The following is a 24,701-nucleotide window of genomic DNA, read 5'->3' as shown; positions in this document are numbered from 1 at the left end:
CCGGTTTTCTTAAAGGCAAGCTCAAAATCTAACCGGGATTTTATAATTTCAACCGGTTAAAATACACTAGACCCCGGTTTTTTTCTAACACTGATCCCGACAACGTTTAATCTCAATACATGTCAAAAACCGTGTGCTCGGGGCTCAAGAAGTGTCACCTCAAAATCTCCAACTAAACGGGTCAAAAGCATGCGCCTCTTTGCTCTAGCACCTTTTCCGCCTCCCCTTGGTGGCCTCCAACTTTCCTTGCACCTTCTAACTCCTCCAAGAAGCGCACATTTCATGCAACAGCTGCCATACTTCTCTTCTCATGCACTTTCCAAAATGGGTTCTTCTTTTGGTAGGGTAGAGGAGCCAGTTTAGAGACACTCAAGAAAAAAAGTGTAATATTGGGTGGGATTTTGCAAATTTGGTCAAATTTGAATTTTGAAATTTGCATGAGATTCCTCATGCAAAGGCGGATTAGGTAATACTAAGATTGATGTTTTTTTTATTTAATTTGGGCAGTCAATTTGAGAAAGTTTAAGTTTTGAGGTCTTTTAGGGGTTAGAAACACCCAAGGCCCAGTAATGATACAGTTTTCAGCAAATCACAAGTTGACACATAAGCAAGATTCCTAGCATATTCCAAATTTTTGTCTCTAAATTGGGGCGTGCATGACTTTTAAAAGGCACATGTGTTACAATTGGCTCCTATAGTTTGTAGGTAGCACCATTCCTTTACCGTTGGAGCTTGCGGCCTTCCTCTTTGTGGGACAGCCCTTGCTCACGGCCCAACGCCCAGCTCTGCATCCAACGCTCCCTCTCCTCATTGCACTCGGCCCTCAACTCCCCTGCAGACTGCGTTGCTTCCCCATCTGTGTCTCCTCGTGCAAGGCATGCCTTGCAGCCCTCTACAGTCCCAACGGCCTCCCTGTATTCAAGTTCATGCAGTTGGTAGCTCTCCAGCATTCGGCCTCGCCCTCTATGCTACCAAGCAGCACCTTTTTCCCGTAGCCCTAGCCTTACCTCCACCACCTTTGCATGCTTAAAACGAGGCCTTCCGGCGAGCTTTTTTCACAAAGCACCCTTGCAAATAACAAGGCTTGCGGAAAATGCTATAACTATGGAAAGTGAAGTCTCCAAGTGCCCGGGCAAGAAAGATAATTAGTCGAAGCAGCCTTTAACATCGGGTTACCCAAGTTTTTTCAAGCCTTGCAAATAACGCTCCCGCACACCTGTCTTCAACTAGATCATGGGCGTGGACAGGGAGAAGCGGCCACTGACGATCTGTACATCCACAAGGACGTCTTGCAGCAGGCAGCACAGCCGCAGTGTACTGATCATCAACCGTTTGCAATCAGCTGCATGGCTGTGCAGGTTTTTTCATGGGCAATACCTTACATTTGCAGGCCGATGTGGGCAGGGAGTGTGAGCAGGGCATGTTTGAGGAAGAAGGTGAAGTAAGCGGTGATGGATGTGTGCGGGCTTATTGTGATACTGGGTGGCACGGAAGTGGCTTTGGTAACGGCAGTGGCTGCTGGGGTGGCAGTGGCGGTGTTGGTGGCGTTCGTAGCACTGAAAGTGGAGGTTTTCGTGTTGATTGCGGCAGTTGCAGGGGCAGCCATGTCTATCAATTAGAAGATGAAAATTATGCCAGATAGAATAGCCCATTTGTTCCACAAAGAGAGCGATACCTGTGTTTACTTGTTGATGGACTGGCTGGAAGGGCGTCGAGAAGAGTGGTGTGCCTTGGTGAGGGCGAGACCCTTCGTAGTGCACATGGAAGCCTTCCATCGCTGTTTAACACAGCTGCTGTTCACAGCATCATGTCTTTTTTTTTTTCTGTTGTTTAACTTGTGGATGTGCCACGTGGTGGCTTGTGGGTTCAAGGAGGCAAAAAAAGGGCCTTTGGCTCACCAAGTAAAAAACCCGATTTTGCAAAGGGTAAATTTCATATAGCAACATACCGTTCCTTTGATGTCCTTCGATGTCCGGCTTTTTGGAATAGCAATTAAACAACCAGTATGTGTACATGAAAGATTACAATGTGTCAATCCACGTGGATCTTAGTATGGGCATTGCTGCAAAGATTGGTCTCTCAATTACAGAGCAAGAAGTGCCTGCTGTCCTTTTGAAATTTGCAAAGCTGATGTTTAAGAAAATACAATCGCTTGCCCATACCCATCTGGGTATTCCCCCGCCCATCCACAGATACGTCAAAAGGATGTAGCACCACAAGAACCCCACCTGGTTGTGGGAATCCACGCAGCCAACAAGCTGTCATGGTAGAGCAGCGAGACTCTGATTTCGACTACAATGACATGCATTCATTAGTTGTCAGTATGAGACATGCTCCACACTACTTATGGCTGGTAATTTGTGTGAGATTATAGGGATGCATGTGTGATCCATCTCAATAAGATAAGCAGTAGAATTTTTGCATGGGCTACATGACATACACATGCCCTTATCTTCGTGGTGTTTTTGGACTTGGGGTGAACATGCCACACTTTTCAAGGTATACTGTGCACACACATTGCTGTAATTTTTATTTGAGTTATGGAGCCCAGCTAGCATATTTGAAAGCCATAGATGGTAACATCATCATTAAAACCATGATCAACATGACATAGCTAGAAAAGATGGTCTAGCTCATGTGATACATCAATGTCACCAATGCAACAAGAGTTGGTTTTGGAGTCGGCAATATACTAACATCTTGGGCCACCATTTCTCTTCTTGCTTGATAGAGAAGTGGTGCGGATAAAACATGAGACTCACCTCGGAACTAGTACCTTTGCTTTGGTAAGTGTATTCCAAGTCATGGATGAAAACTTTGTGGACAAAGTCATGTCGTCAAGCAAATAGCAAAAACAATTGTAGAAACAAAATAGAAGCAAAAGTCGTTATAGCTTGGAGGGTTCCCTATTAAGTGTGAACAATGAATATTTTGAAACCCCCTCCCCACATAGACATAGTCACGGCCCCTTTTCTTCAAACATTTTATTTGTTTCAATAGATGGTTTTTAATTGTAAATCTATGGCAGCATAAAAACTAAAAACCCCTCCTGGTGAACTCGCATGATACATTTAGATAGTATAAGACGAACCTCATGAGAGTTCTAAAAGCAACATGTTGGCATCGATGGGCAGCTACCCTCGTATAGGGATGATGTAGGCCCCTCATCATTTATCAGTTTTGGGATGATGGCAACATTTTGGATTGGATTTGCCAAGGTAGAAGCAAGGGGACAATGGCACCCAAACCCAACTTTTAGCAACATGCAAAATCATTAGGCAATGAACACATACCTTGATTTCTGTTTGTCCCCATCCTGCCCTGCTACAGAATAATTGTTTTCATGAGGAAAAATGTTTATACATTGACCAAACTCACAACATCCAACTATAACTTCCACCAAGCGCGACATTGTGTATGCCAATATTGCGAAAAAGTCAAGCACATCGCCCACATGCTATGGCCCGTCAACCTTGCTGGATGATAAGCCCAAGACATTTTAAAGAGAGAAAGTCAAATGGCCAAAAAAGTTATACAATTTTGTATGCAATCCTAAAGTTCAGCTTGACATGCCCTACAAGGGAATTGTATGTTGCTTAGTAGGCCAGAGGTAAAACTCAGCATACCCCTCCTCCTCTACTGATGCCTTAATAAACATAGGGAATAACTGCTTTGCGAAGTGGTGGGTAGTTTCTGAACTTCTTTTTATACCATTTATGTGAATCACCAGCAGCTATGGAGAGGTTAAGGACCTGCAGTATTGGAGTAAAGAGGATGCAAACACAGAAAAAACCTATATAAACTTCAGTAATCACAACTAAGAGAGAACCACGTACCACAAATACAAATAAAAGCCACGTGTCCAAGTTCGACCCTCCCGTTGCCACAAGAAAACCTATATATATCACCTGTTTACAAAAAAGCTCAGTTCAAGCAAAACGGTACTGCTTAAAGCAACAAGGAAAAATGCAAGAGCTACACCAGTGGCAAAAAAGTGTATCAGTCCTCTTCCACCAGCAGAAGGCAAAGAATATAAAGCCCACTGATCATAAGAAAATTCTATGCAACTGTATATGTTTGTGTCTACAATAGCATGCCAAAATTCTATGCAACTGTCCATGTTTGTGTCTACAACAGCATGACAAAATTTCACTTATTGGATGAATTGCACCAATCCTCTCATAAGTCTATATCAACCAATACAAGGCTGTCTGAAACCTTTATGCCACACCTTTGCTAGGAAGATATTGGAAGCCTATATCTCATCCATGATTGGTCTCACCGAAGTATCATGTCTCAACAGCTAACATGCAAGAAAAAACTCATTAAACTTAGTCTTGCACCCTACGGCACCTGACGCACATAGAAGATGTACTTTGAGTACACATCGGCATTGTTATTCATGACACAAGTACATGTCCATCCTCATCCTCTTTCCTTCAACTTCAAGTTCTAGGCATGAAAAAGACATGAGAAGAAGACCCCATCACTAGGGATACCTTGTACAAGGGTTTATCCAAACGCGTTACTCCACGGAATTACCGGAAGTTACCAGACATTGTGTGACTATGCGGCCAGTCAAACCCGAGTACGAGCACCTATAAATAGGACCCATTACTTCAATTTTGGGGATTGATTGATTGGGACTCTTGTATCTCTTGGTACTCAAGTTGTCAGACATTTTATAGAGCAGTACCACTTGAATCTGAATCTATATTTCTAGTTGGCTTAGTTCATGTCATCTGAAGTCTTTCATTTCGATTTAGTTGTATGTCTCACTTCTCAATCTGCTTTTCTGAAGTCTCATTCTGTACATCTCATCTAACTTGACATCTGGCATCTGACTTAGAAATTCTAACCCGCGAATAGCTGTCAAGTGACCAACTCATTTCATTTTGGTGATCAAGGTGGTGAGCTAAAGCTCTTGACAAGAACCAGTCTCCTAACTAGAATTTAGAGCCAATCAACTATTCGCAATGCCTGCACATCAACCAACGCGAGGAAGGAGAGCTACTATAGTGCTTGCTGAGGATCACTACCATATCAACACAGTAGCCGAGGAATCAAAGCTAGGCTCTGATGAACGACCACACTCTCAGAATGATGAAACCGATGCCAATTCACGGAGAAGAGGGGGTGAGGAGCATTGAACCTCTCAGGGCTCCTCACCTCTCAACATTCAACACATTCAAGAAGACAACATTCAGAGAGAGCTGAGAGACACACTCATTCACATTGATTTCCGCATTCAGATGGGAAAGGCAAGCGAAAGTTCACATTGATGTAAATGATGCCAACACGCATAATAATTGAGCACGATCACACATAAAATCTGGTCGAGGAAAGGAGAGTGACACAGTTGCAGAGACTGATGATGACTACAATGAGAGATGGGAAGTAGACACGGACCATCATAACAAGCATAGACATCAGGAGAGAACCAGATCACAATGATAAATCCAGACGCCAGAAAAAGGAATCAAATCCTCACAGATCCAGACGCAATGAACGGTCCAATAATCTGAAAATTGTGTTTCCGACTTTCAAAGGCAGCCGAAGAGACAATCCAGATGTCCACATACAAGCCTTTGAGTAGTATGTGGATCGAAAGGACATTGATGAGGATGATTCCGCAGAGTATTTTCCACAAACTCTAAAGGACGCAACAAGAAAATGGTCCTATCATTACTCATCTTGCAAGCTCGAAACTTATAGTAAGTTGGAGAAGGCTTTCTTGCTGGAGTACACTGAAAACCACCGGGCAAGAGGATATCCTCTGCGAACTTATAATAAGCTGAAGAAGGCTTTCTTGCTGGAGTACAGTCAAAACCGCAAGCATCGGGATATCCTCTGCAAACTTGTCGACAAAATTAAATAGGGTAGGCTATGTATTAGGAGTTATGTGGAGAAAATAAAAAAACTGACCAAGCAGCTAAATAAACCACCATAAGAAAAACGCATGCATGCATGGTTTTTGAGTGGGTTCAGAAGCAAAGAACAGGAGATCATAGTCACGGGGGACACCCATTTTTGGGCCTCCCGTCCCCACTTGCCATCCTGCCCTCTTTTTTACACAAAAATCCATTTGAGCCCCATCTCTACTCCTCGGGACATGTCCCTTGTGACTATGCAGCAGATACCAACACCAACCCCAAAGTTTAATGATCCGGTACAAAGAGCTCTGAAACTAGAGCAACAAGCTAAGAAAGAGAAGGGCCAAAAAGGGAAAGAGAGTTCCAGTTCTAGCGAGTCATCTACTAAATGATTGTTAACCAACAGCCAACTCTTAGGATAGTGATTCATAAGACACATCCAAGAGTAGAAAGAAGGGAGCTTGAACTAAAAAGATTGAGGCGCTCTCCAAGCAAACCTTCAGTAGGAAAAGAAGACCTGGTGTACGAAATGCAAATCAAAAGAACATCAGTTTGATGAATGTTGCCAGAGCACTTGTTGCAAAACTTTTGGGCACCAATGAATCAATTGTTAAATTAGAATGCATCATTTCAAGGAAGAAAAAAATGTTTCCATGGTAGCTCTGACAAATCCGGAACCAGTTAAGCGAGAGAGGCTACCAAAGAACATCAATAATGGAGCCAGCACCAGTAATATGTGTGAGGTGTAGCGGAATGAATGTTGTTCTTTCTCAAGATGAGTGTTCCATATTTTGCTCAAGGTTCCTTTTAGTTCTTATGGAAGGGAGAGCCTTCCGTTCTTAATGGAGAGTGCTATGATCACGAACAAAGTGAGTGGCTACTATGCGCGCAAGTGTATGAGACTGAGAGATAGAGAGAAGAGAGATACGACACCAGAGACGTTGTAAAACCCTCCTCCGAAGGCCCCACTCTCGTCGGCGAGAGTGGTCTACTTATGATTGCACAAACTGGTACAATGATGATGCATAAACAGATGCAGATCTAGGCTATGTCGATGACGACAACCGGGATGGCGATGACGACAATAGGGCTGAAATTAGAGAGGTTCTAACTGCTGTCCAAAAACGCTATCTGCTGAAAATCTGTTGTGGATGATTGCTGAATTTTGGGGCTGTTTTGGGCTGCTAAAAAAACGCTGATATGCTGTGATAGAAAACGCTGGAATGCTGCTGTCTTTAGGGCTGAAATCGCTTCCTGTATTGCTGTGAATGAAAGCTGAAAACGCTGCTTATTTGCATCCTCTGATGATGATGAAAACGCTGGGTATTTGCAGCCTGTAGCGATGGTGAAAAAAGTTATGCGCAAGAGGAGCACTGCGGTCCAGAACTTGCTGAAAACGCCAAGGCAAGAGGGTGGCTGGCGATGAGCAAAACGTTAAACAAATGGGTGCTTGAGGGTTCTTGCTGAGAGAGGGGAGGACCTGTTGCCAAAGGCCTGTTGCTCCTGGCTAATCTGCCATTTAGTGCTAACTTTGGTTTGCTTATATATTTTCTTACCCAAATTGCCCTACCTACTTTTGTTGGAAAGTCACTTAAATTAATAAGTGAAAAATGTCAAAAATCGGGAAAATAGGCTAAATGCACTCGAAAAATCCCCTAACTGATTCTAATGGATTCTGATGGAAATACTGATGATCATGCTGTGTGCAACCAGAGGATATGCATCTACACTAAGTGACTCGGCATGCACGGTCTACGAATAGATTCACAAAAGTGCCAGATCACTTCTAATCTAGATTGACTGAACTGACGGAAACCTTGTTATGGTGTAGCTTGTCCACGGACGCCTAGGGTTGGATGTGTCATGTGACAATATGGCTGGAAGAGGACGCCATCAGGATTTTCTTGTAGAGGTAGAGCTGATTTAACTTGATGTAATTTCAAATGCTACACCTGTGGGAAATACAGACACTTTCCAGCGCAAGGTCCAAAGAGTCTGAAAGCTGAAGTGGACGAGGGGAAGGTGGCAAAGCCAAATCTAGTGCGCGTGATCACTAGGAGCGCTAGTGTTGTCATCAAAGGATTACTAGATGAGCCATTCAATCAAATGAAGATAGCGAAGACGCTGAGAAGTGAGAGAAACAAAGAGCCTAAGAGAAAGGCCAAAGAATTGGATGAGTGGCAAGAGCAGAGACCGCTGGCAGTTAAAATCACTCAGGATCTAGAGAGGAGGAAGCCAAAGAGGGCAGAATGCTCAGAGAAGGACCTTTCAAAGACTTTCTGTAAGGTGCAGCGGAAGTGAATGTTGATATTGCTCAAGATGAGTGCTCCGAACTGTGCTCAAGGGTTCCTTTTACTTACGGAAGGGAGAGCCTTCCGTCCTTTAGAGAGAGAATGCAATGATCACAAACAAAGTGAATGCTACTGTGAATGAAAGTGCTTAGACTGAGAGAAAGAAAGAGAGAAGAATACGACACCAGACAGTTTCAAACCCTCCTCCAAGGGCCCCCCTCTCACTGGCGAGAGAGGTCTATGCTATAGACTGCACAAATCTAGTACAATGGTCTAGATGCAATGGACTTGCCGATGATGTCGACGACAATGATGACGACGACGAGGACGGGCTGAAAACTGAAAATGCTAGGGCTGAAATGTTGAAATCTGGAAGATGCTGACTTTCTGCCAAATGCTGACACTATGTCGACGAGGATGGCGATGGCGACAACTCGACGACAATGCGTTGAAAACGCAGATGCTGAAATCTAAAAACAGCGGGCTGAAACTGTAAACGTTGGCTGACTCGACAGTACGGCTAGAATCTATTGCGGGTAGGTGAGATCTGCGAGGCTAGGGCTGGATCCGCAAAGGCTAAGTGCTGAAATCTGAAAACGATAATGGTCTTGGCTGATTTGGCACCGGAAACTGCAAAATGCTAGGCTTGATCTGGAAACTGAAAACGCCAAGCTGATCTGCTGTTGAAAATGCTAGAGGAACTCGCTCCCAAATGCTGGCTGCTGCTACTGTTGGCTGAAAACGCTAGGTTGTCTTTTGTTGGTCTTCTTGAGGAGAGAACATTGCAAGTTGCTGGAACTTCTTCTCTCTCGAGAGTTCCACTTCTACTGAGTGACCACTGCGTTTCTTTTATATTTCCTTATCAATTTGCCCTACTTACTTTTCCAACAAAATTCACTTATTAAAAAATAAGTGAAAAATGTGTACTTTGGCATAAAGGGTTCTATGCTCTGGAAAATGCTCATGATGGATATTGAATGTCATGCTAATGATCTTGCCATGTACAATCAGAGGATATGCAACTACTCTTAAGTGCTTGGACATGCACAGCCTACGCACGGGCTCACAAAGATGCCAGAACACTTCCTAGGCTAACCTCAACCCTAGACCTGAGATAGCTTGTCCACATGCACATAGGGTTAGATGTGTACGTGACATCCACTCTTTTGCAAAGTGAGGTACTGGTACCGAACTGTATGGCGTCGAGGGAGTGCGCCAACAACTCTGGAAATCTTGAGAACTCCTCTTCGCCACCCCACTCTGATGCGTGGGTCATGCACAAGAAAATAGCTTTCAGCTTATCATCGAATTGCTTGCAATGTCATAAGCAAGAAAATAGCTTTCATCTTATCATCGAATTGTTGAAGCCCACTGTCCTGCAACTGACTCAACACACCTGTAAAAGCAATCAAATGCTCAGAAGCTGACTTCGAGTCATCAAGCTACATATTCACCAACTTTCGCATCAAATGCACCTAGTTCACAGGCGTTGTGTTTTCATAATTGGACTTTAGCTTTTGCCATATTGCATAAGCAGAGTCCAAACGCTTGATGTCCGTCAAAATGTCATCATTGATAGCCATCTTGATGTAGGCAATAGCCTTCTTATTGAACCTGGCCAACTCTTCGTCAGACAAACCTGGTGGCTTATTCTGTTCCAATGCATCTTCACAATCCTTTAAGGAAAGGATACCTTGCATGCATTCTTGTCAAAGATCAAAGCCTTGACCATCGAACTATTTGATTTTCATGTAACTTTTAGTGTCAAATGCGGAAGAGGAAGAAGCCATCTTAATTCAACCACAAGTGTGTATACAAGGGAGATGCAATAGGCTGAAAATTTCAGCAAATAGTAGCAACCACAAGACTACATACAAAGAGCCACACTTTCTTTACATAAAACAGTCCAAATTTGAAATTTCAGCTGAAATGTGCAATTTCAAGCACCTGTACTCAGCTTTTCACTCAATTTGTCGCGATAGTTATCAATACATATGATCCCACAACTTTGGTACACCTACGTATTGCTGTTTTGACCTGTAATAACCTGTAAATCACCTGTTTTGACCTAAAAACAGCATGTTTTGGGCTGTTTTGGTGACCTTTTCGACAGAAGCGAAATTGATCGCGGAGAGCAATTTTAACTCGATGTCCACCAAACTGTGCAGGACTGTTTTGAAACCCTAGGGCTCTGATACCAATTGAAAGCGAGAAGCAGAAGGTACCGGTAGGTGCGCGTCACGATGTAGTATAAGAGTGGGGCAAGAAGCAAGAGGCGGAGTGCAACAGAGAGCTAGCGCTAGAGGTCGAAGCAGGGAGAGAGAGAGAGAGAGAGAGAGAGAGAGAGAGAGAGAGAGAGAGCTCACGTTTTTAGGAAAAACTCAATAATTGAGTTTCAGGTTTTCCCACTTTTATCATAAGTGACTTCAAAAAAAATGTATATTGAACATGGACAAAGTATAAAAATGTACAAAAAAGAGGTTAGTTAGGCCTTTAACCCAAGGGCATGCATGTGAAAAGGGATCACGTATAGACGGTGACGAAAAACAAGAAACGGTCACGAATGAGAAACTCAACCAATGTGTGTTGACTAATCATGCGAACACACAATACTTCTTGAGAGGGTTCTTTGGACTCGGCTCGAGAGCCAAGATCGGTTCTGCGTGATTGATTATATTTGCAATGAGGTTAGCTTCTCTAGAAACATCATCATTCAAACCATCATCCTTGCAAACAATCACATCTCTATCATGCAAAAAATGTGTGTCGTGCTTCGGAGAAGAAAGGACTGAGAGAGTCTTCTTCTCCTGTTTCTTTTCAAGCTTCGCGTGCACATTAGAAATGAGAGGTAAAGAATAAATACCCTCCTCACCACGAATGATAATGGGAGAGTCACTTTTGGCATTTAGAGTAAGTATTGTCTACCCAATCAATGAGAGGGTTATCCTTACGAAACCATCTAATGCCCAAAATCATATCACATCCTGAGAGAGGAGACACGACAAATTTTCTACGGAAGACAGCTTGCTGAATAGTGAATAACACACTCTTGCGTAATGAGAGAGAGTCCATACCGGGAGCGAAGCCCGACATCCTGAGAGAGGAGTTGTCTGGCTAACCTCCAAGCGGGCTCTCTCTACAAGAGAGTCACCAATCACATCATGCATACTGCCTGAATCAAACAATATGACAAAACAATGACCCTTCACATGACCATAGCATTTAAAGAGAGACTCATCAATGTGTGTGTCAGAAACCTGTGGAGAATCAGATTGGTTCACTGAAGTGCTTGTGGTAGCTGTCGGTGCTTTGGGTTCTCTAGGTGGTGCTGTCTTTGGACAAGCCTTCTTTATGTGACCCTTGACGTGACATTTATAACAACGACCTTCCTTAGCATAAATGACTTGTTCTTCTGGTGTTATGTATCCTCTTATAATTCCTTGTGCACCTTTTTCATTTGGGGTTAGCTTAGGTTTTAGCAGGTGTTTTAGCTTTACCCTTAGATTCATTTTGAGAATTCTTTTCCGAAGGATGAAAGGAAGATGGGCTAGAAGAGTTAGCCTTCTTACCGTTTTGTGGGCTTTGAGGAGTTTGAGAGGTAATATGAGAAGATTTGTTCTCCTTAGACTTTCCTTTGTTGTGCTTCATCTCCTGTGCCAGAGCAATCGCTACCGCCTTGTTGAGATCCACGGGATTGAGTACTTGGATATCAAACTTCATATACTTGTCCAACCGGAAAAGGAATGCCTCTTTGCACTCATCATCCGATTTGCGTCATTAGGTGCCGAGCTGCAAAACACAGTTAGAGAAAGACATGACTGGCATACCATTTTGCTTGAGATTGCGCCAATCTTCTTTCAACCGCGCTAAGTACTGAGGTGGCATAAACCGCGCCTTGAGCTTGTCTTGGAAGTTGGCCTAATTGAAAGAAATGGGCACGCCTTCTTCGGCTTCCTCTAGGTGCGCGGCCAATTATGCCTCTTGCCATGCGTGATACCAATTAATGGCATCACCAGCAAGATCCATGGCTGCCGTCAAAACTTTGCTATTTCCTGTTTTCTTAGTTGTCGCAAAGTAAGCATTAAATTGATGCAACCAAGAATGAGTAACATTAGCATCTATCTTACCGTCATACTTACTGAACGTCAACTTCTCAGTGACTCGATTGTTGGAGTCCGCATCTCTACTTCTGCTACCTAATGAACTCCCACATCTTTGATCGGCTCGGATTTCGAGGTGAGTACTTGTAGAACCAATTGTTGCATGCGCTGGTCTCTTTGTGCCTCACGCTCTAATTCCAAGGCCGCTCACCTTTCTCCGGCCGCTATGCATTGAGCTTCGCATGCTTGCTCACGCTCAAGCTCCATAGCTACCTTTCTTTCTTCGGCCACCAAGCACGCTCGCGCTCCAAGGCAGCGCGTTGCGCCTCTTGTTGTAGCATCATGTCCATCATCGACTAGACCAAAGCCTCCATAGGATTTGGTACAACCCGTAGCAAAATGGGGATGGGGGAGGATCAAAAAATCCTCCTACTCGGGAAACTTCTTCGTCGCCAACTCCACTCTCACAACCTTCACGCAAAGTATCCATTCCGCTTTGGGTGATGACCATACACTGAGATCTTGGGTACTTAAGTTCTCGAGGAACTTGCAGTCTTGAGGTTCTTGGGTTCTTGAGTTCTTTAGCTTGCAATCGGTGTTTGAGAAGGATTTTCTCTTACACGAGCTCAACTCTTCCCTGCGGCCGCACCCCATGGTGGCCTTGGGCTCACACCAAAGTTTCTTTTTCCTATCTCGCGTCGATTGGCCGGCCGCTAAGTGCACGGTCCGCTCTCAATGAGTGAAAAGAGGAACAAGGGGAGGCTGGACGAGCCCTTCTTTCCTGGGTTACCTGTCACTCTTCAAAAACACGATTAGGAATCGACACGCCCAAGTGGACTAGGGTTACATGCAGCCGCAACAAGCAAAAAATATCTTGTGGTTCTTTCCTTGAGTGATACAGAACACTGCCAGAGCTCTGATACCAATGTAAGGTGCAGTGGAGGTGAATGTTGATATTGCTCAAGATAAGTGCTCCAAATTGTGCTGAAGGGTTTCTTTTACTTACGGAAGGGAGAGCCTTCCATCCTTTAGAGAGAGAATGCAATGATCACAAACAAAGTGAATGCTGCTGTGAATGAAAGTGCTAAGACTGAGAGAAAGAGAGAGAAGAATACGACACCAGACGGTTTGAAACCCTCCTCCAAGGGGCCTCCTCTCTATGGCGAGAGAAGTCTATGCTATAGATGGCACAAATTTGGTACAATGGTCTAGATGCAATGGACTTGCCAATAATGTCAACGACAATGATGACGACAACGAGGACAGGCTGAAAACTGAAAAACTCTAGGGCTGAAATGCTGAAATCTGGAAGATGCTGACTTTCTGCCAAAGGCTGACACTATGTCGACGAGGATAGCGATGGTGACGACTCGACGACGATGCACTAAAAACACAGATGCTGAAATCTGAAAACAGCGGGCTGAAACTGTAAACGCTGATTGACTGGACAGTACAACTAGGATCTGCTGACGGGTAAGTGAGATCTGCGAGGGCTGGATCTGCAAAGCCTAAGTGCTGAAATCTGAAAACACTAATGGTCTTGGCTAATTTGGCGCCGTAAACTACAAAACGCTAGGCTTGATCTGGAAACTGAAAACGCCAGGCTGATCTGCTGTTGAAAACGCTAGAGGAACTATTGCAGAAAACGATAGAGGAACTGGCTCCAAACCGTTGGTTGCTATTGTTGGATGAAAACGCTAGGTTGACTTCTGCCGATCTTGCTGAGGAGAGAACACTGCAAGTTGCTTGAACTTCTTCTATCTCTTCTGCTTCTATTGAGTGACCACTTGGTTTCATTTATATTTCCTTAGCAATTTGCCCTACTTACTTTTCCAACAAAAGTCACTTCTTGATAAATAAGTGAAAAATGTGTACTTTGGCAAAAAGGGTTCTATGCTATGGAAAATGCTCATGATGGATACTAAATGTCATGCTAATGATCCTGCTATGTGCAATCAGAGGATATGCAACTACTCTAAGTGCCTGGACATGCACGGCCTGCGCACACGCTCACGAAGGCCCAGAACACTTCCTAAGGCTAACCTGAACCCTAGTCCTGAGATAGCTTGTCCACATGCACATAGGGTTAGTTGTGCACGTGACACTTTCGCCGAAAGCTTCAGAAGCTCTAAAAGTGGAAATCCTAGCTTTTGAATCTGGTCATGAGCGTCAAAAAAGTGCTAAAGGTACAAACTGAGAAACCAACAAACGACTCTGAGGAGCATCAATAGCCGAAGTTGATAAAAAGGGTTTGGAGACGAAAAATGTTCAGGAACAACAATCTAAATCTCCACAAAAGGATCCATCAGCTAAGAGACGCAGGAGGCTAGTAGAGGCATGGCATTGTGAAGACAATTTTTGAGAGCGGAGATTGTCGAGTTCAAATAGTAGTTTTGGGAACGAACAAGATGAGATATATGTCAAGGTATGTGAAGGAATCCAAAAGCAGACTTTTGAGCTCCATGATATCAGAAGGACGTTACCTGAAGCTACCAATTTCGTCAAAAGAGAGCTGACGCAATGATAGTTGGACCTATCTAAATTAAGCATGATGAAGTATCAGTCACTCAAATTGACTAGAAAGGTGAGAAAGCAGTGGGAACCACTGCTAGGGGTCAATCTGGATGGAGGTGTTGGAGTGAATATTATGGGAGAGCATGGTGGTGGGCAAAAACTAGGGATTGAGGAGATAAAGCCTGCTCCCTTCAAAATTAGAATGGCAGTTCAAAGAATTGTTCAAGGTAGTCGTTTGATCAATAACTTCCAGATTAGAGTTGGATCACAAAAGTTTAAAACCACTTTTCTGGTTCTGACGTACAATATGCTCTTAGGAAGGCCATGGCTAAGAAGTGTAGGAGCCATACATGGTTATGCAGGCCAAAGATTGACCATACAAGGGCCAATAGAAGAATCCATATTAAAACCAATAACACCAAAAAGCTGGAGAAGGGCGATGCACCCAAAAGAATTATGCAGAAAATATGGGACAAATAAGAAATAAAGGATGTTAGCATCAAAGAAAATATCTTTCCCATAGCAATACCCTTATAGCTTTACTGAGTCAAATAAGGGGGAAAGAAGGAAGGCCTTCAAGAGTGGACGAAAGCGATTGTGCCACCCTAGACCAACGAGACAAGAGCGGATGGCCATGAATCTTTGCAGGGGTAGGGAAAGCACCTAAATCCCCACCTCTGCAAAGTTTCATGGGCTCGCAATCCGTCTCGACGGGCTACGGTGGCACAATCGCCAGTTTTTGACCATTGGGCCCTTAGCGAAGCCAAAACGAAAAAATTGGAGATTGTACCACCCTAGACCGACGAGACGGGAGCGGATGGCCATGAAACTTTGAAGGGGGAAGGAAAGAACCTAAATCCCAGTGCTTGCAAAGTTCCATGGGCAACGCAATCCGTCTGGACGGTCTACTGTGGCACAATCGCCAATTTTTTACTATTGGGCCCTCAGCGAAGCCAATACGAAAAAATTGGCTATTGTGCCACCCTAGACCGATGAGACGGGAGCGGATGGCCATGAAACTTTGCAGGGGCAAGGAAAGCACCTAAATCCCCCAGATGAGGCGGACAAGGGAAACATGCAGCTGAACACACAAGCACCTGGGGGAAAGACTACCAGAGGACTCAAGAGTGGGTAAAGTCCAAACAACAAGGGATACTAGACCAAATGGGGCGGACACAAGAAACACGCAACAGAACACAAAAGCACCTGAACGTAATAAGGTACCAGTTGATCGAGATGAGGATTCAACATGTGCAAATAACCCTTACAATGAGTATGCAGCTGGTATACGTACAGAAAGAAAAGCTAAATTCCTAGCCACACAGAAAGGGGGGTGGAATGCCAAGCTAGTTATTACATTATATCGGTGTGAACACGCCAGTATTGTACCCTAATATATAAAATACGTTATTTTATTCTTTATGACCATTGATTTGATACACGCAAAGACTCTGTGATGATCTTCTCACGCTCTCTCTGCCGCTCACGATTCTACCTTGCAATCCACCTACGCATCCTCAACACGCACTTCAAACTCATATCAAAGCCATGTTCCCAAGCATTCGGGAAAGCAAGGGGCAGCTCGCGCAAGTCACAACAAGCATAACTTGTCACTAGCAGGTCTAGGGCAAGTCAAGTCAGCTCATGCGGGTCACGACTAACCCGTGTTCACATGTAGAAATACATCCTTTGGTGCTTTTTGTCTACAACAGATACATCTACGTTAAGAATTGCAGACATAGTACATTCTGCCTCAATCGAATTAGAGGGTCGATCAATTTTGATGAAATTCTACTCATTCGAGTAAAATTTCTCGACATTCAACCCATAAAATCTGGGGTTTCATGTTTCAATGTAACTTTGCTCTAGTTAGAATTCAGATTCCTGTCCGATGGTGGCTCAAGTATCTCCCAGGAGCTGATTAGGAAGTGGGTTGTTTTGTGGCTGTACCTTTCTCAGCAATGCACTCCACGATGTCACCCAACTTGTAGGCTGGCATGAGTACGGACCCCGTTCTAGGGTTTCTCAGGTTTCTTGGGGTAAGAATCTCGAGGCTTCTGCATTTTTGCTACTAAATATGTGTCAGGTCACTTTTAGTAAGCTTACATATTTACTATCATTTTTAGCCATTTTCAAGATCGTGGGGTTTTTAGGCAGGTAGGGTAATTCCATGAATTCCTTATATATGCACCCCCCCCCCCCCCCCCCCCCCCCCCCCCCCCCCCCCCCCCCCCCCCCGTACTTTTGGCATGCTGTTCAGTGCAGAGATCCAACATTGGTCTCTCTCTCTCTCTCTCTCTCTCTCTCTCTCTCTCTCTCTCTCTCTCTCTCTCTCTCTCTCTCTCTCTCTCTCTCTCTCTCAACCTGCGAACACATCCTCTCAATTCCTCCCAGAGCCGCACTAGCTCTAGTTAGTCTAGTCTCTGCTGCTCTTCTCAAAGAAAATCTCGGCCCAGTAAAGACTACCCCTAGGTAAGTGTATGCATCTGTATACTCCACAATCTCCTGACCATATTTGAAAGTAGGTATTGATCTCCTAACCCATTGCGGTGTGGTGTTAAACACCATAACCTTGGTTTTACCTAGGTTTACACACAATCCACTATCCTCTGCAAAACTACGTAGTGCATCCAATTGTCGTTGCATACCTTCTGGTGAGTCAGATATCAACACAATATCATCAGCATATAGCAACAATGAGATCCACGTCCCTGCCAGCTGGGCACCCCTGTCCCCCTCTCTGTCAATGTAATTAGACACCTCATCAACATACATACCAAATAGAGTAGGAGACAATGGGCAGCCCTGTTTCACTCCAATAGTAGAGTGAACTAAATCAGATACCCCTTCCGGAGTGCGTACATGTCCCATCACTGATCTGTACAAAGCCATAATCCCCCAAATCACCTCTATGGGCACCCCCATCTCCTGTAGTCTGCGCATCAATCGAGCTCTTGGTACCATGTCAAATGCTTTGCGAAAATCCACAAAGCTACAATAGATCCGTCTCCCATGTGCTCTGCCCTCCTCAATGATGGCCCTGAGTGTCAGAATATGATCAACAGTGGAGAAACCCCTCCTGAAGCCGGCCTGACCCTTTGCTCGTACACCTCGCCCTCTACCCAATTACTCAAGTGTTGCTCCAGAATAGATGCATACAACCGTGCCAATGTGTGTCCAACCATAATAGTGTGGTAGTTCCCAAGCTCTGTAGGGTCACCAGCCTTGAAGATGGGCACAATATTAGACAACCTCCAAGTCTCAGGTCATCCCTCACACATGGCACGATTGAACAACACTGCGAGAACCTCCATCAGCATATTCTTGGCATGTATAAAGTGCTCCGCTACTAGACCGTCATGATCATATGCCTTCCCGGTCCTCATCCTGTCGATGGCCCTTTGTACCATCTCAGGTGTAAAGAAACTGCTCGTAGCTGGGCAAGGCTTGGTAGGGTCTGGAAGGGGTTTCTCTCCAGGAACCGTATATAATGATGTCGCATATTGGCCCCACACATCAGGTGAAGTAATCACTGGGGGAGGGGAGTGCTCATGGAAGAGTCGCCATGCCTCTCCTGAGTCCCTACTCAAGAACATGATATAAGTCTCGCCCCATCTGAGCTAGGTAAGCTCACTTCTTCCGTCGCACAAGGTGTCGGAAAGCAATCCAAGCCTGTCTGTAAGTGATGACAAAAGAAGATCCCTCTGCAACTGGGCTCTCATCTCTCTACACTCCTCATCATACCAACTTTTCTGGGGCATGCTCCCAGAATGTCATCTCTTGCCCGGCTGAGTGTGTGGGTATGCCACTGATGCAGCCCCATGCAGTGTCTCAGTGAATAGAGTGGTGCACTCCTCCACTGAGAGGCCTGTACCATTTGTGCCAGCTGTGCCTTCCAATAGACGGTCCTAGATCTCCTCTGTATAAACGAAATCAGTCTCTGGTGTAAATGTATAGCGGGTGTGTACTATACTGAAATTTAACGGACAATGTCAAGAGAGCATGATCTACTGCTATGCCCACTGGCCTAGCTCCCACTGTGAAATCCTGAATGCAGGGGACAAAGCTTAGTTGTGTCATAACATAATCCACTGTACTGGCCCCATGTCTATGTGGAAAGCATGTGAAACCGGCTGCTCCAGGAAATCGTTGTAAGCCATTAAGTATGGATAATCCATGTGTAGTCGTCATTTCCATGAGGTATCTCCCATACTCCGTCTGTTCTCTGTCATCTGAGCATCTGTCAAGTATGCACAGATGGCATCATGGTTTCAGACACATGGTTTCACCATGGACAGGTTGCCTCCTTTTCAATACTCTCTACAGCACCCTTGAGGTCTTTGACGCGGGTAGAGATTAATACTCATTCATCAGGATCTGCTCCAGCTGGACACAAGGAGGACATGGATAGAGCCGATACAGGAGTTGGGCACAAAGATGGCTTTCTATAGAGAGCATCTTCTCCACCTCACGGGGGATGGGTTTGTGATTCGACCTAGACACGCATCTTTCTCATGGTTTGCGTTGTGCCATTGGCCAGATACGCACGTCCTCACATCAGCTCGAGATTGAGACTGGCAGATTCAGAGGGACACCAGCAGATAGCAGGATATGCCGCTTATGCCATCTAGAGTCAGAGACAGAGGTACATTACATATGTAATTGCACAGTGTACTATGAGATACGAGGCCGTTTTCATTGTCTATTCAAAGAAGGTTTTGGGCCTCTATCTAGGGTCATGAGTTATGAGGATCAGAGATGTCTTGGGCTATATCTACTTGAGTTACACAGGCATAGAGAAACTTTACTGAGGAGAGCTGAAGAGAGACAACCCTAGAGACAGATCACAGATTTCTTTACACTAGAAATTATACACCCAGAAGAACAGACAGAGGAGCAACCAACAGTGGAGAGGTCTGCCCGCACTACTAGCATTCTCATAGACCGAGCATTGGAGCTAGGGAGATCTAGACGACCCCGATGGAGAAGAGGAGCTACACAGTTTCGAAGGAGGCTACAACAAAGGATTCGAACCATACTTTTTCGTCGTCCAGAGTGCAGATGAAGATGGATCTCTACTTCCCTCCCATATTGTCTACACATTGTACTTCTTAGTTCACACATTCACGCCTTTCACCTTTCACACCTATCAGCTTAGTTTAGGATTCCGCAGTATTTATATCTTGTTATCCTAGTTTAATTTATTTTGTTAATCTGACTTTGTATCAGATACACCGCATTGTAACTTTCTGGTCTCATAGGTCACTTTGGCCTTTTGAAGACATCAATATAACATTTCATTTCATTGCATCTCTCTCTCTCTCTCTCTCTCTCTCTCTCTCTCTCTCTCTCTCTCTCTCTCTCTCTCTCTCTCTCTCTCTCTCTCTCTCTCTCTCTCTCTCTCTCTCTCTCTCTCTCTCTCTCTCTTAGCTTGCTAGCATTTTGGAGCGTGTGCAGCCACTTTCTCCCTCTAAGGTTTTCTCTCTCCACCAACGATCGCTCTCTCTAGCGTTTTTCCCAACCTTCTCATCTTCTCTCTCTAGCACTCCCTCTCCTCAACGTGTAGACACCCAACACGCAGTGTTTTGTGCTTGCAGGTGATTGTGGTGCCCGTACGGTGGGCGGTGCTGGAGCTTGTGGACGAGGAGATTTATCGTGATAGATCCGAGACACGTTGGCTGCCCGGTCCCAAGAGGAGGTTTGCTCACGATTGCAGACAAGTTCATCACCCACTTCACCCCTTTCTGTTACACATTTGGCATGGTATCAGAGCCATGACGTACTCTTGAATCAGATTGGTGATCTATGTGAGTTTTTTGTGCTGAATTTCCGCGACGAAAAGAGATGGTTCGCCGTTTTTCGTACGTTTTTTACTTATTTGGGGCTGATTGTGGCTGTAGGGGGCAGATTTAAAGCGATGATTTTGACATGAATTCAGTCCATGATGAAGTACAACCTAAGGTTGCGACCGACGGTGGCGGCAAACCACCCGTCAATGAGGAGTGGCCAGTTTGGTCCGAGTTCTACTCCGGCGTAGGTGATCAACCAATCAAGATAGCAACCCTCCCTACCTTTCCCTTGGATCGGCAATTGAATGGCGAGAATTATGCCATTTCGAAAGCGACCATGATGGCGGTCTTCGACTCTTACGAGCTTGGAGGCTTTGTTTCAAGCAACCTTTAAAAGCCAAAGGACACTACGGGAGTGAAGTTATGGGAGCGTGTCAATGTTGGAATCCGATCTTTCATAATCCTCAACTAGTACATAAGCCATCATTCACATCCGATTGATGATAAACACTTAGTTGATTTGGGATCGGCTTTCTTCACTATATGATCGAGTTTCTCCCTTGACGGAGATAGCCCTCGAGGTGTAGTTGAGAACCCTCGATGCGAAGAACTCATCCATGAGGGATCACATCAACAAGATACAGAAGCATCAACAAGAGATACTTCATATGGAAAAGCTTATCACTTCAGAGGACATGGCCATCCAGCTTTTGGCCCGATTATTATCTCCTCGGTATACCAGTTTCTATTCTTCGTTGATTATGGGTGGCCGACTGAATACTATTTCTTGGGACGAGATTGTTCCATTGGTGCTCGGTCAGGAGGAGCGGTTCAATCTAGAGAAAAAGTCCGGCTCCGAAGCCTTGTCCAGTTCTTCCAACAACAACAACAAGAAGCAAAATGGTAAGAAAAAAAGCGACAACAACAAAGACAAGAACAGTGATGCTGAAAAAAAAGCCTTCATCACGATCATCTCGGACCTCAAGAATCAACGCAACCTCCAGTCTCCAATGTCCCTGGAGAGTCCTCTCTTTTGCCAATAATGGCCCTTTTTCCACAATTATTGCAATGCCATTCCGCCTTCGGATTCTGGATAGTGGTGCCTCAGGGCACATGACACCTTCAAAGGATCTTTTGTCCAACATGCGGCGACACTGTGGTACCATTTTTATTGGTGACAAATCTGAAAACCCTATTCACAACGAGGGATCTATGGAGTCGATTCCCGAGAACATAGGGGGTATGCATACCTCCAAGGTACTTTATGCTCCGAAGTTGGGATTTTATCTTATGCTTGTGCACGAGGTGTGCAAGCTTTAGCATGCAAGTGATTTTTACAGAGGATGCGATATCTATTTGGGATAGTGAATCCAACAAGGAGGTTAAAGGGGGCTCTGTGGAGAACGAATTCTACAGGCTCCATGCTCTTCCTTTAGCAAAACAAGGATACCTAAAGGTGACCTTTGGCATTACAGACTTGGTCATTTGAGTAATAATTCTCTTTGGCTTGCTTTTTGTGAACAAATGCTTACAGGCTTACCAGATGTTGGGAGTAAGCATGGGAAATGCATGAGAAACTATTCAGAGACTTGCTACATGCCGAGCCATTGCCGTTTTGGAGTTGGTTCACACCGACCTTTCTAGACCTATGCAGACAACTACCCTCGGCAAGACTCTATTTCATGTTGCTGGTGGACAATTCAACCGCTTTACTTGGGTATATTTTCTACAGCACAAGTACGAGGCATTTGGCCTCTTCAAGAACTGGCGCGCTCTTGTGGAGAAGGAGAGCAATGAAGTGTTGAAGACTATTCGATCTGACAAAGGTGGGGGGTTTACCTCCAAAGCATTCATTCAGTTTTGTGCAGATGATGGCATCAAGCAAGAGCTTGCGAATTTCGGATCGCCTTCAAAGGATGGAGTTGTGGAGCGGAAGAATAGGACAATGGTTGAAATGGCACGGTCCATGCTTGAGCATCGAGACTTGCCAAAGTCTTTATGGGCAGAGGTAATTGCGACGACAGTCCATACCATAAACCAATCTCCAACCTCTTCAGTTTCAGGCAAGACCTTGTGCTTGAGCATCAAGACTTGCCAAAGTGTTTATGGACAGAGGCAATTGCGATGGCAATTCATATCATGAACCGATCCCCAACCTCTTTAGCTCGACGCTTATTTTGGTAAGAAGCTCGACGTCTCCCATTTTCGGATATTAGGGAGCGATGCATACGTCCATAAATCGAAGGAGCAGAGGGGTAAGTTTGACCCCAAGTCCAAGAGAATGGTTTTTGTCCACAACAATTCTCTGATGTTGTCTTCGACGAGTGTTTACCTTCAGAGGGGGCTTCCACTCCCAAGTCTTCCACGGTGATCCTTGATTTGCCGATACTTGGAGACCAGGATTATGTTTTGCCTCTTGATGAACCTTCTTCTCCAATGCATGTCCCCCGCGCTTTGGAGGAGGATGCACCCGTTAGGGATGCTGCAGATGATCATGGTTCTCATCATAGTGAAGAGTTGGAGCTAGATATACGAGTCGCTCCTCCCCCGGGGACCAAGTCAGACAAATTACCCAAGTGTCTGTTGGAGACCCTGTGAGACGCACCTACTTCAGATCTTCCACCAGATTGGCGTGAAGCCGATACTACACGACGATCTCAATGACTTCGATTTGCTGACGTAAATGGGACTTTACTACAGGTGAACTATGCTTTGATGTCGACAATGATCGAGGACAGAGATCCTCTAACAGTTGAGGAGGCACTTTCACAATCGAAGTGGAAGTTGGCCATGCAGAAAGAACTTGATTCCATCAAGAAGAACAACACTTGGAAGTTGGTTCCGCGTCCTGCCAAGCGGAAGGTGATTGATGTACAAATTTGATGATTCTTTGGATAAGCACAGGGCATGGCTTATTTCCACGTGCTTTTCTCAAAGACAAAGTGTGGACTATGATGAAACCTTTGCATCGATTGCAAGGATGGCGACCATTCAGACAATTTTTACCCTTACTATCTATTTTGGGTGGCGTGTTTTTTAGATAGATGTAGTTTCGGCTTTTCTCAACGGTGACTTAGAGGAGGAGATATATGTGAAGCGACCTCCAGGGTTCGAGATTTGAGAGCCATGGTTTGTAGGTTGTTAAAGGCTCTCTATGGCCTGAATCAAGTCTCTCGAGCATGGTACCAGAAGATGGATACTTTCTTCCTACAACACTCCTTTCAACGTTATTCTGCAAACCCACACTTCTATATTTACAGTGAGGGAGAATTGGTGACACTTGTTATCCTCTATGTGGACAATCTTGTCATTACAAGTAGCCATGTTTAGCACATCCGCAATACTATGAAGACCTTGGCTAAGGTGTTTGAGATAACAAATCTCGGTTTTGCTTCATTACTTTCTTGGATTAGAGATATGGCAGGCAGAGAGGAGCATCTTTCTCTCTCACGAGCTCTTAAGCAAGATTTGTTGAAAGCATTTGGTATGACTGAGTGCAAACCTATCTCAACCCCTATGGTTCCCAATCATAAGTTGTCACAGTATGACCCCTCATGTGTAGCAGATGCTACAAAGTATCGAAAACTGGTTGGTTCTCTTATTAGGGTTCTCAACACCCGGTTTGTTGTCAGTTTCTCGGTGGGCCTTCTCACTCCTTTCATGCAGAGACCCGCCAAGTCACATTTGGAGCAGGCTCTTTGGACTCTGTGGTATTTAAAGGCGACCAAGTCATTAGGCATTCACTATGCGACTGGAGGTACAAACTCCAAAATTGTTCTACGAGGATGGAGTGATTCAAATTGGGGTGGAGGTCCAGATGGACAACGGTCGACTACAGGTTACACCTTTTCTTTTGGCTCAGGAGCAGTTTCATGGAGCAGTAAGAAACAACCAACGATTGCCTTATCCTCCACGGAGGCCAAATACAGGGTTGTTTGCAGTGCTACATGTGAGTCAGTGTAGGCAGAGGCTACTTTCGCAGATGGGCTTTCCCCGACAAACGACCATGATGTACTAACAACCAAAGTTGTATAGCCATTGGTATCCGGTGCTCCATGCGCGAACCAAGCGATACGGGACCATTTTGTTCATGAGAAGACCAAGGATGACTCTATTCGACTAGAGTACATTTCG

At 44.8% G+C, this 24,701-nt stretch overlaps 1 protein-coding gene across 1 annotated transcript in view; it reads right to left on the bottom strand.

Moving 5' to 3' along the window:
* Nucleotides 1-653: 653 nt before the first annotated feature.
* The window catches only part of LOC147441264 (polyprenal reductase 1-like), a 122,264-nt gene continuing 98,216 nt past the window's right edge, over nt 654-24,701 (bottom strand). The window contains exons 5-11 of the mRNA XM_086482948.1: nt 3,837-3,908; nt 3,712-3,752; nt 3,294-3,321; nt 2,163-2,292; nt 1,676-1,777; nt 1,383-1,608; nt 654-912 (exon numbers count right to left, since the gene is read on the bottom strand). Coding sequence (XP_086339074.1) covers nt 720-912; nt 1,383-1,608; nt 1,676-1,777; nt 2,163-2,292; nt 3,294-3,321; nt 3,712-3,752; nt 3,837-3,908 — 792 coding nt within the window. The 3' untranslated portion in view covers nt 654-719. The remainder of the gene's footprint in view (nt 913-1,382; nt 1,609-1,675; nt 1,778-2,162; nt 2,293-3,293; nt 3,322-3,711; nt 3,753-3,836; nt 3,909-24,701) is intronic.

This window comes from Adiantum capillus-veneris, chromosome 15 (assembly GCF_014529385.1).
Source record: "Adiantum capillus-veneris isolate H3 chromosome 15, ASM1452938v2, whole genome shotgun sequence".
NCBI lineage: Eukaryota > Viridiplantae > Streptophyta > Polypodiopsida > Polypodiales > Pteridaceae > Adiantum > Adiantum capillus-veneris.
The sequence above is the reverse complement of the archived record's forward strand: the minus strand, read 5'-3'. Positions and strand labels throughout refer to the sequence as shown.